Consider the following 12,648-nt stretch of genomic DNA (forward strand, 5'->3'; position numbering starts at 1 on the left):
GGGAACGTAGTTAATTGGGAGACAGTCTGGGAAAACATTTTCCCACTGTTCCAAGAACTCAAATCACCAGCAGATCCACTTCAACATATTATAGCTCGTAGGACATATTGGACTCCCCAGAAGAGATAAGTTTCCAAAGTCATTCCCACTACCAAAATGCACGTTCTGTCAACCTGAACAAACGAACGAACTTTCCTGCACATGGTCAACATCAATAATATCTGATGTGATAGGATGTCGACTTCCTACTGACCCGATTGTTCGGTTACTTCATGACGACTCTAAATTACACCTGCTTAGGAGACAGAAGAAAATTTGGCTAGCCGGCTCGACCGCAACCAAGAAAATGATAGCTCAGCGCTAGCGCTCTCCCCCCACTCGCTTGGTATAAAACTGCGTTTGCCGTATTTTCTGGACATAGTTATGGTTGAGCTCTCTACAGCAAGGATTAACAAAGCCAAGCCATCGTCTATGGAAAAGCACAGCAGCACAAAAATCAGTCCTGATGACCTCAGCGCCACAAGAAATAGAGAGTGACTAGGCAAGGTGTTATTTCTGTTTATTTATTTTTTCTTCTCAAGACCGCAGAGGGTGGGGGGTGGGAGAGGGTTGTTGTTCTTATTCATTTTGGGTTTCTGTTCTGTATGTTAAAGAAAAAAAAGAAAAAATGTATGATAAAAACATTTAAATAAAAGAAAAAATAATGAAATGATTCAAACATCATTTAGTGGGTGTCCCCACAGTGTTGCATGATGGAAGAGCCCTGTTGGAACTTGGATATTAAATTTCTTTTCCAGTCCAGAAAAGCGCAAGGGGCCATCGATCATCATAAGCTCTAAATATTGAGGAGTCGTGTTTTTCTTCGGGCCTCTTAGAATAAAGAGGTTTGAACTGGGATCTCTCAGTGCACTTGACGCTGAAACAGGGAGCACTTGATAGTAATCCTCCAGTTTCTTTTCCAAATGACTGCTGCTTTGTTTTGTTCTTATTCAAAACAATTATTCAACGGTGGCCCAGAGGGATCTTTGTCTCTTTCTGCCCCGTTCAGTTGTCAGTTTGTTTTAACCGTTGTACAGCGTTTTGTTCTCCACGTACAAAACAAAATGCATTTGTAAAGAGGACTTTCTACAACCTAAAAGCATCAACGGCCACTCGGACATATAGAGTAGTCCTCTCAGGCACAACGGACACAATCGAGCTTTGTAGCAGCAGATTGCAACAACCAACACGTCACACTCTCATTAAATAACATTACTTCCAAAATAATCCACATACAGAGGGAAGTCTATTTTGCCAACATCATCTCGTATAAACAAACTCCCTGTTTTGTGAACAACTGTAAAAAAGTTGATGTGGTGGCGTGATCACGAGCCCAATCACAAGTTGCCACATGTAAAAACATTCTTCCCAACAGCCTGAATGAGCCGGCAGCTTTCAGTTTTTATAAATCCCTCCGCGGCTCACCTCTATGGGATGGCTGCTGTCCAGTGCGTCCAGTTCCAGAGCGCGGGTGTAGTCGGCTGAGACAAACTGGGTCCAGATGTCGTACTCTGGGAAGCAGTGATCCACACACAGATACTCGATCCAAGATGCAAATCCCTCATTAAGCCACAGATGGGTCCACCATTCCTGTATACACACACACACACACACACACACACACACACACCACACATTTCCTACGTTACAAATACTTACACTGACTCTGTGTTGGGACACAATTAAACAAATTAAAATCATTCTTGAAGGATGGGTAACTTAAGTGGGGCTGCAACTAACGATTATTTTTATTATTGTTTGATTTCTCGATCGTTTCTCGATCTCGTTGTTTGTTCTATAAAATGTCAGAACATGGTGAAGCGTGTGGATCATTGTTTCCCAAGACAACTTCCTCAATTGTCTTTGTTTTGTCCACAACTCAAAATATATTCAGTTTATGGTCACAGAGGAGAGAAGAAAACTAAAACAATATTCACATTTAACAAGCTGGAAACAGAGAATTTTTTCTTTTATTCATAAAAAATTACTCAAACCAATCATCAAAATAGTTGGCGATTAATTAAATAGTTGTCAACTAATCTTTGCAGCTCTAAACTTAAGATCAACATTTATAGAAATTGTCGCCATAAGAGGAACAGAACAGAATATATTAGATTCTTACGTTCTCACACACAAACACACAGCTGCAGATGGACTACTTTCTCAATTTTAAAATATTTTTCTCTTCCTTATTTTGGATTTACTTCTTCCAGTTAGTGCTCCAGTGTTTTTTTTTTGTTTTTTTATCGTTATAGTCATGAGTTTTGTCATTATGTTATTGCTATGATTACCCTTATTTTCTTATCTGCTCATAAGATGTTTAAGGCTGCCAGAAGTTACATTCTCAGTAACAAATAGCTGATGGAAGATTGTGGCTGCTTACCATGGTGACCAAGTTTCCGAACCACTGGTGGGCGAGTTCGTGTCCGACCACCAGCGCCACCCACTGCCTGGAGGACGAGCAGGAGTTCTTGGGGTCGATTAGCAGTGCCGTCTCCCTGAGAAACACAGCAGAGAGTCAAAGTTAACACGGTCGACACTCCATCTGAACACCAGCTCTCCATCAACGATCAAAAAGTCCACATCAACTGCCGGGCTGTCTATTAGGGGAAACCTGCATGCAGCCGACAGATGAATGGAGCCTGCTGCCGTTTGCTAATCACACGCTATATGAATGCCTAACAGGTGGCAGCACGTCTAACAGACCGCGAAGCAATTAAAAAGCCATCAGTGCTTTTAAAAGAGACATAAAATGCAACAAGAACATTTTCTGAAAGAAAGGGGGGGACCTGCTGTTCTCTGAATGAGACTGCAAAACAATTCTTTTCCCCGTCGATAAAGCAGATGATTATTTTCATGATTAATCATTTATAGTTTATGAAATGTCAACAAGTGAAAAAAACATTTCCAAGAAGCTCAAGGATACATTTTCACATTGCTTGTGAACAAAAAAAAAAAAAAAAAAAAAAAAAAAAGATATTCGGTTTACAGTGATGAAATAATTTATCAAAATTGTTGTCTATTGTGGCTGGGTTAGCTCAGTTGGTAGAGCTGGCTCACATATGCAGAGGTCTATTCCTCTCCCCTCCCTCTCCCCTTTCATATCTCAGCTGTCATATCCGTTAAAAGGCACAGAAATTATATTACATGTTATTATGGTTACTGGCGCTTTCACTTCACGCACGAGCAGATCAGTTTCTTCTCCTGAAAATCTCTCCTTCCTGCTCAGCAAATCCTCCATCATAATAGCAATGCGCAGAGGTCCAAAACGCGCCTGGCTTTTATAGGGAATGGGAGATGCCCCTCTGATTGGTTTATTGCAGGTTACTCCCAAAACACACCTATGAATTAATGAAGACACTAAGTACAACCCTTTTGAACCATGGGCCCGGCGCACGGACCCTTTTTCCCCCGCCGTTAAACTAAAGTGGATTCGTACACGCCCTAATCACACCCGCCAGGCGCTTCACGCAGTCCGCTTAGATCGTTAAAATAGGGCCCTAAACCTCTGTGCCATCGGTGTGCGAATGTGCGTAAATGTCTTTTATGTGTGGTATGTGTTCAGAGAGCAGCTACAGCTTACCTGTAGGTAACAAGGCCCCAGTTTTCCATGGCACCTGCATGAGAGGAAGAGAGGTGTGTTTCACTGTCAACAGTCTCAGTGGAAATGGGTCAAATTCCTGAATGTTAAATTGACAACTACTCACCAGCAGCAAAATCAGCAATAGCTATTAGATCGATTTTAGGCAATGGATAAGGAACATTGAAGTAGTCTTTGTAGAAAGGTAAGGTTTTAGTCGCAACCTGCAAAAAAAGATAGTGTATATGTATGTAACAATCCTCAAAAAGTATTTAAAAACTTCTGCTCTTTCGTGTTAAAATACAGCAAGACTAAAGGAGGCGAAAAGGATTATGCAGATTCAAATATTGAGGATGGAATCTACTAGGGCTGTCCCGAATACTATTTTTTGTGCTTTGCAGCTCAAAAGAGACCATTCCAAAAGCAAATATTCGAAAGCGAATACTCAAAAAGAGAGTCCTTGAAGCTTTGGTGGTGGCTTGTCTGTGTGATGTTGAATCGGTCTCAACTTTATTACAGTATTGACGGAAAAACAAATAATCAAATCCCAAAACGAACACATATCAGAATAGTGAATACTGGATCCAGCCCTAGAATCCACCATCAAATGCCGGTGAATAGGTCCGTTTTCTGTGCATTTGTCTACATTTCCAGTCAAGGTTAGAGTTTGTATAATTCCCAGTGGAAACATGAAGTGACTTACCCGCTGGGACTCAACCGTGGTTTTCTCTCTGGAAAGTATTTCAAAAAAAAGGTGTTTTGTCAACATTCTCACCTCCAGTGCAAATTTCCCTTGTTCTGCCTTCCCGACAGGCGTGTAGACGCGTACCGTTATACCGTCTGACGATTGGCTCTCCACAAAGTCATATTCACCGATGACAAAAGCTACAAGGTACGTGGACATGATGGGCGTGGTGGCAAACTTCACTTCCACAAGGTTTTCATCCTCTGGATATGGCTTTCGATCGATGACGTTCTGTGGAGAGGAATAACACAGTGAAATGGCATGGAAACCCATTACTGACAAACAAAAATCCATACTGAAACATTGTGCTAAAATAAGACGTTTTGTAGCAGATCGTTATTTAAGAGCAAGAGCTTCTGATTCCCTCATTTTTCTCTTTTGAGCAAAGAGTGATGTCGTAAAATGCAAAAAGACAAAGCCTAAAGCCCCCACAGCCACTTTCAAAAGGTTGTCAAGATGGAAAAAAAAGACTGACTTAAAGCTTTAGTGCGTAACTTTTTGATTTTATTGAACGTCCGTTACATTCAAGCAGTTGCCAAATGAATTGCTACAAAGCTAATTAAGCTCCACACAACTCTCTCTGGATTTCTCAGTATGACTATGTTCAGGGGATTGTGTCGTCCGGCGACTTTCGCACGCAGAAACTCGAGCCAAGATAATGATATCTTCTGAAGAGTCCATCATGTTTTTTTAACCCTCCGTGTCCTCCTTGGCTACTAGTAACTGCGTGGAGGAAGAGGAGGGGTGGGGGCGCTTGCACGATCACAGAGGGCTTGTATCATGTGGACGCGCCAACAGTGTTGTTGTCATTACTTAGAATTCCTCATGGGGGCGGCAGACTAACTCTAAAAAAAACTCACGATTTCATTCCCATATTGGAAAGTCGTCAGCAACAGTGGAATGGCTTGAAAAGTCATTTGGTGTAAAGGTCGGCATTAGCAGTAGCTAGGGCCGCACGATATGAGGAAAGTATCTCACTGCGATTATTTTGACCGATATCGCGATTGCGATGCGATTGCGGATATTGGAGGGAATGCTCATTTTGTATCATTACTCTCATTTTCCTTAATAAATATTACAGTTAAAATTCAAATGATTATAGTGTACATTTTTGTGAGGATCTGTACCAAACAACGATTTGTTTTCTTTAGGTCTGTAGGATACTATTTGTAGGCCGGGACATCTCTGCAGCACCACACTACTTCATTAAAAATGGTTTGACACATATTCTGCCTTTAACAAATATGGCGTCCCTCCCTGCGATTTGGATATTGCACTGGTCCATATTGTGATTTTGATAAAATTGCGACTAATTGTGCAGCCCTAGTAGTAGTGTATATCTTTCACCGTCTGTACCAACGTGTACCCTGTGTTTCAACAAAGTATATCCACTGAACAGCATCTGTACACAATCGAGCTCAGTGCAGTATTGTTTTGCACTGGACTTTAAAAAAGGTCACGGTGGACTCGCTGAGAAAATAAATTTCCGCAGGTATGTGGACACAAAAGGTCGAGAGCTGGACTGGCATAAATCTGCGCGGGGCTTAGTCCTGCTGGCCGGAATAATCACATTTCCTTCACTTCAGTAAGTCATCAGAAATACCCAAATTTAGTTTCATCGTCACCACCCAAATAAACTGCTTTAGCCTGGAGGCGTGTGGTTAGAAATAATCTAAGCCAGATGATGTTTTCTGATGCAATTTGGCTGCAATGCCTTCAGTTTAAAAAAAAAAAAAAAAAAAAAAAAAAAAAAAAAAAAAAAAAAGCAGTATGACAAACGCAAGAAATGTTTTAAGGAGAATTTGTCTTAAAATGACAACAACAACAAAAAAATGTATTGCACATGTACAGTAGTTGCATTTCCCATGCCGTTAAACACAACATTAGCCAGAGGTGAAAAACATGCAGTGACTGTCTGCCCTCTGTTATGTAATCTACGAAGAGAAAAGAGAGGGAAGAGAAAGGAGGGGAAACACACAAACACACAAAAGAAACTTGGCAGCAGAGGGTGAATCGGGCAGTCGGAGGTCTAGAGTTTCTCAGATGGAGAAGTAGAACATATGACAACGTACCATATTTGACAAGGTGACTCGGTCCTTGGGAACTATCAGAGAGATGTCAAAGGTGGCTTTTATAGCTGGCTCATCCCAACAGGGGAAAGCTCTGCGAGCGTCCGTGGCCTGGAGGAAATTGGGGGGGGGAGAGGGAGAGAGAGAGAGAGAGAGAGAGAGAGAGAGAGAGAGAGAGAGAGAGAGAGAGAGAGAGAGAGAGAGAGAGAGAGAAGACACAAACCGAGTGTTCAGACCAAGGTGAGGGGGATTGCAGTTCATACCTGGCAACAAAATGCATCTTAAACCACCTGCTGTGATCATAGGTCTATTTTTGGGTCACATTTGATTTTATCTGTGAGACAATTTTGCAATCCCTGTACACATTTCTACCACAATTATCTATATCCGTTATATTTTATCCCTTTCATTTTAACTTCTGCAATATTCATGTCTTACAGATCCTCATTTTTCTTCCTTTTTATACATATTTCATTCATCAGCATCTTTGCTCATCTTGCACTACACCATAAAGCATTCATTTCTTACGGTTAGAACCGTTAATATTGTACATATTTGTTCATTTACACTACCGGTCAAAAGTTTGGGGTCACGTAGAAACGTCCATTCCACTCCATTATAGACAGAATACCAGCTGAGATCACTTGCATTGTTTTTTTAACCAGGGAAGCAGTCTTCAGATTATATATTATGTGCTTACATAATTGCAAAAGGGTTCTCCAATGTTTACTCAGTTAGCCTTTTAAAATGATATCAGATTAGTAAACAGCATGGGCCTTTGAATGGTTGCTGATAATGGGCAATGTAAATACTGCATTAAAGATCAGCCACCTACTCAGATCAGCTGGTACTCTGTCTATAATGGAGTGGAAATTTCTAAGTGACCCCAAACTTTTGATCGGTAGTGCATGTTAGTTTCTTTTACATTTCTTGTTCATTTCCTTTTAAAATTTTTACATATGCACCATCCACCAATGCAAATTCATTGTAATTGTTACTTACTTGGCAATAAATCCTTTGCGGTTACTGATTAATGAGAAATTGTTAGAGGGAGCCTGAGATCTAAGATGTTTTTATTGCCAACGACTGCTTCTCCGTAAGTGTTGCGCAGATGACAATAAATAACGTGAAACGTGGGCGCCCGGATAGCTCAGTTGGTAGAGCAGGGCGCCCATATATAGAGGTTTACTCCTCAATGCAGCGGGCCCGGGTTCGACTCTGACCTACGGCCCTTTACTGCATGTCCCCCCCCCCTCATGTCTTCAGTTGTCCTATCAGAATAAAGGCTGAAAAATGCCCAAAAAGAAATAACGAGAAACGTGATGAAAATTCTATGAGCGAATAAAAGAAATAGAGAGAGCCAGAGAGGGGGAAAGTTACCACCTAATTTATAGACTACTGTTGTGTTTTAAGCATAGTAAAAGACCTATGTTTAGGTCCTCCTGTGTTGTTAGGGACACAACAGCCTCCACATTATATCATGTCAGCCAAAAGGCTTCTGGTATTTTCACTTATATTTGTCCGGTCATTTTGCTGCGTGAGCAGCACCAGACTCCTTCCCTTTGTTGCAGGAGCAGGCAGCACTACAGTCGAGCATTTTTTATCTGCGCCAGGTAAAAAAAAAAAAAAAAAAAAACAACGACCGGTCAGCTGTTTTTCAAAGCAGATAATATACTGAAGGCATCACATTTCTCTATGGCATTTGTAGCATGTCCTTTACATTAAATTCATTCATCTACAAACCAGCCTTGTAACATAGTCGAAGAAAAGTTACCATTATACACTCCCTCAGCACAGGTGTCAACCTACTGGTGCTGCGGGTGACTGGTCACTGCAAGGGCTTCAAGATAAGATAGACTTTATTAATCCCACACTGGGGATACTCCCCTGGAACAGCAGCTCAAGTGAAAAATTCACACAAATCAGAATAACAAAAATAGAGACAGGAAAAATATACAAAAAGTATTATAAGAAATTGAAAAAAATAGAGTTATAATAGTAGTATGTACACTATAAACACCCTTATATAAACAGGCCGTGTATATATATATATACACACACAGACACACACAGACACACAGAAGAGTAAGGTGCGGATGAATAGAAATGACATATTGCACAGTAGGAGGTGACACGGAGTAATACAAAAAATAAATATGCACAGTATGGCTGTGTTCGATTAAAGAAATTCTTATTCGACTAACACTCATTCAATTTTATCGACTAATCGATTAGTTGATTTAATCGACAGATCTGTAAATCTGAGTTTCTCCGCAGAGAGTCATGCAAAAGGATTGCATATACTGAATAAGATAATGCCTCCTTTGCATATTTAAACACAACATTTCAGAAAACGTGTAATACAACAAATAACTGCCTTAATGAAAGTAATCAAAGTAGGTTTCACGGTGATATCTATTAGGTAAATTGTCAACCCTTAATTCTTGTGTTTACCACAGATGTGCTCGTACGTTTCTTATATAAGTCATTCAGCATGAAAAAAAAGCATCAAACATGACTAATCGACTAAAGAAATCTAAGCTGACTAAGACCAAAACTACCGATTAGTCGACTAATCGGCTAAGAGGGAGCAGCCCTAATGCATAGTGCAGAATATTGTCAAGTGAAGGCTTATGTTGCAGAAACAGCTAGCAGTGCTACATTATAATGTTTTATTAAAGAGCCTGACTGCTTCCGGAATAAAGTGGACCTGCGGTAGCGCTCCTTGTTGCCCTGCTGAAGGAGCTGCTCAGGGAACTCCCAGTCTGGTGAAGGGGGGGGTGAGAGGTGTTCTAGCTTCTACCGGTGTTGTCCAAGTTTCCAAGTGTGTGCCGAAACACAAACGCAAGCAAGCAACTACACTGGACTTGTGGTGAGGAACTTTCTCCTACCGCTGGTCACCGGTGCTCAGGCCCTAGTAAAACAAACCGTTGCTAAAAAGTGAACCACACGCTGTATTAACTTAGGACTACTTTACTTCTGACAGCTTTCAGCTGTTCTAGCACAATCTGTTCACAGCCTACTAACTAACTTTTCTGTCTCTCACTCATGTTGTAACTTGGTATGCCTATCAAGGCGTAACTGTGTGTTTGCAAGATAAAGATCATGAGATCATCGACACCGAAATGTACATGATTTGTGAACATGCATGGGACACTCTGTCATAACTTTATCTTTCAGTGTGCCCACACTGTGGTAAAAAAAAAAATAACACAGCAGGCGGATCTCCTGCAGGTTCTGATGAAAGCCACCAAGTCAGAGTCCAGACTGAACCGACCTGGTTTTGGCTCAACTATCCCAAAAACACATGTCAACACACAGTAGCATCAACTCATAAAAAAAGATATTGCCTCATCTTTAGGACAATTCTGGAAAAACAACAAGAGCCACATGACCAACACGCCCTCCTATGTCGCAACACAGGCAAGTAGTGAGTTAAGCAACACACCAAACCTTCACCAGAAGAAAAACATCCCACTTCTCTGAGGCCATCAGCTTACCTCAAACTGTGTGACAGCAGCGTAGCGGATCTCTCCAGTAGTGGATGTATATTTACTCCTATAGAATCCCTTCATTTTATCATTCAGTTCCCCGACAAAGTCTATCTTCAACGAGCCAGAGCCTGGGGAGGTGTGCACAGAGAGAGTTAGAGTGTTAGTTTGGCCACAGCCAAAAAGGGGAAAAAATAAAATAAAAATCTTTTCTTTTTCAACAGCATTAATGACAGAAAAGTATATCATTTTAAAAGCAGGGACAGCAGAGGCGAGTGGAGTTCCTTCTTACCTTTCTGTAAAGAGCTAGGAAATGACAGGGTGACTTTCTCATCCTCATTTTGATAGTTGAATCCTGTGGCATTAATTTCTAAAAAAATAAAATAAATAAATGAAGAGAGGAAGAAAAAGACGAGACCACAAGCATGCAATACATGTAACGAACTACATTTTTTATCAAAAGGGAATGTCATTAACAAAGAGTAAAAAGGGGGGAAAAGCTGACAAAGTCTGACCCTCACCTTCTCCTCCCTGTGGTACAAAGGAAGCTGTGATGATGTCGATGTCAGCACAGTTCATCACAATCTGATTAGTGGCTTGTGTAACCTGTAAACATTGACATGAAACAGCATAATTGATCATTTTATCATCTCAGCGGTGCCTTCATTTCAAAACCCCAATCTGTTAGGGAAAGAGGAATTTTAAATAAAGTTAGTATGTAAAGAAGGCAGAGTTCTGTTTGCAATTCTGATGGATTTATCCAGACTCAACATCAGATATCTGAGACAGGATTGAACCTACTCACTGTGAGCTAAACCTACAAAGGCTGAAGGGCAAAACCGGTCACAGATAAAAAAACGATTGGGGGTGTGAAGAGGGAAAGAAAGTGATAAAAACAAAAGAATAGAAGACGGACTGTGGGGCTTCTGACTTGCGATGTGAAAACAGTGGACGTAAATGCCACAAGTTTTCGAGGGAGAAAAACAGTGGCACACTTGGATGCCATGCAGTTTTCAGAAAGGGCAGTCACAGTGACATTCACGGCTCGCGGCGCTGCTGGTAGGACGCTGCTGTTGTTTGGGACAGCAGCAGAGAGGCAGTAATTATGAAACATGCCAGGCAAAGAATGCCACATTGCTTGAGATTCTTCCGGTCTACTGCATTTTTACCCAGGCTTTGTACAAACCGCAGGTAAAGGAGGTTATTACTAAAACCAAACAGTGGTAGAGAATTTTCAATTCTTAGCAAAGACGGGATTTAAAAGTGCTCATATTATGCTTTTTGCCTTTCCTTTATTGTGTTATATATTTTTGTGCACGTTATAAGTTAACAAAGTGAAAAAGCCCAAAGTCCACCCCTTACCATCTTCAACAGAAAACTCTGTTCACCAACAGCTCTATTGTAGTCCAGCCTTTACTTCAGAGACCAACGTGGTCACTTTGGAACACACGTTATAATGCTCACCTAGCTGCTAGCATGGTACACCCTCACACTCTGCTCCTGACTGGCTAGTAGTCCTTACCTAGCCACTGTCAGGACACACCCTCATACTCTGCTTCTGACTGGCTACTAGTCCTTACCTAGGTACTGTCAGGGCACGCCCTCATACTCTGCTTCTGACTGGCTAGTAGTCCTTACCTAGGTACTGTCAGGGCACGCCCTCATACTCTGCTTCTGACTGGCTAGTAGTCCTTACCTAGCTCCTGTCAGGGCACGCCCTCATACTCTGCTTCTGACTGTGAGCTCAAAACCCAGGGGGAAAAGATGAGCTGCAGCAATGTGCAGTACAACACAAATATGGCGTTTTTTGAAAATTAAACTACAAACATATTCTGGTACAACCTCTAAATACAATTATGAATCTGAAAATGAGCATAATATGAGCACTTTAAAACTTTCAGGAGGACTCAACTTTGATATTTGCTGAAATGAGGATTTGCATTCACCACGGGCAAACATTTAAATGATTAACACAAGGACAGAATGTTTGAATATATTCAAAACTTGAGTGGATGTTTTATTAATACTGTATGTTTGAATATGTCCTGCTTTAATGGCTTTTATTTGGCACAGTTCCCATATTCTTTCCTTGGGCTAGCTGTCATTTCAGTACAGGTGCTAGAGTTTTGGTACTGATAAAACAATACATTACATTTAAATGCCATTTAGCTGACGCTTTTATCCAAAGCAACTTCCAATTGCTATATACGTCAGAGGCCACACGCCCCTGGAGCAACTAGGGGTTAAGTGTCTTGCTCAGGGACACATTGGTTGATGTATCGCAGTGGGAATCGAACCCAGATATTATCGTCATTTTTAATGTACTGCTATTTCTTCAATCTGTTCTTGAGAGTGAATCAGTTTATATCACATTAGTGAAACGTGTCACATACACAAAGAAAAACTAATATTTGCAAAGATACACATTTAGACAACATATATTCATGTGGTCTGTCTTGATAGCTTTAAAAATGTGCGTTGAGTTAGTGTTTCCAACCACGCATAGGTGTTAGGATAGCTGACCGGTGTCTGTGCTCACACAATGGAGCATTTTGCGCCCTGTAAGCACAAATGCTCTCTCTGAAACTAGAAGGGCACTCAGGGAGGAGAGCACAGACCTCTGCCAAGGCCAATTCGCTCCAAAATGTAATGGGTTCTTCCCTGGTACATGCTACACCCTTCCACCAAGTTTCATTACAAAATCGGGACAGTAGTATTTCAACG

At 41.1% G+C, this 12,648-nt stretch overlaps 1 protein-coding gene across 1 annotated transcript in view; it reads right to left on the bottom strand.

Annotated features, from left to right (window-relative positions):
* The window catches only part of npepps (aminopeptidase puromycin sensitive), a 31,556-nt gene that overhangs the window by 17,082 nt on the left and 1,826 nt on the right, over positions 1 to 12,648 (bottom strand). Inside the window, exons 2-10 of the mRNA XM_028568212.1 lie at positions 10,446 to 10,530; positions 10,217 to 10,294; positions 9,934 to 10,055; positions 6,437 to 6,544; positions 4,395 to 4,595; positions 3,747 to 3,843; positions 3,623 to 3,656; positions 2,423 to 2,537; positions 1,465 to 1,629 (exon numbers count right to left, since the gene is read on the bottom strand). Coding sequence (XP_028424013.1) covers positions 1,465 to 1,629; positions 2,423 to 2,537; positions 3,623 to 3,656; positions 3,747 to 3,843; positions 4,395 to 4,595; positions 6,437 to 6,544; positions 9,934 to 10,055; positions 10,217 to 10,294; positions 10,446 to 10,530 — 1,005 coding nt within the window. The remainder of the gene's footprint in view (positions 1 to 1,464; positions 1,630 to 2,422; positions 2,538 to 3,622; positions 3,657 to 3,746; positions 3,844 to 4,394; positions 4,596 to 6,436; positions 6,545 to 9,933; positions 10,056 to 10,216; positions 10,295 to 10,445; positions 10,531 to 12,648) is intronic.

The sequence above is a fragment of the Perca flavescens genome, chromosome 2, assembly GCF_004354835.1.
Source record: "Perca flavescens isolate YP-PL-M2 chromosome 2, PFLA_1.0, whole genome shotgun sequence".
Lineage (NCBI taxonomy): Eukaryota > Metazoa > Chordata > Actinopteri > Perciformes > Percidae > Perca > Perca flavescens.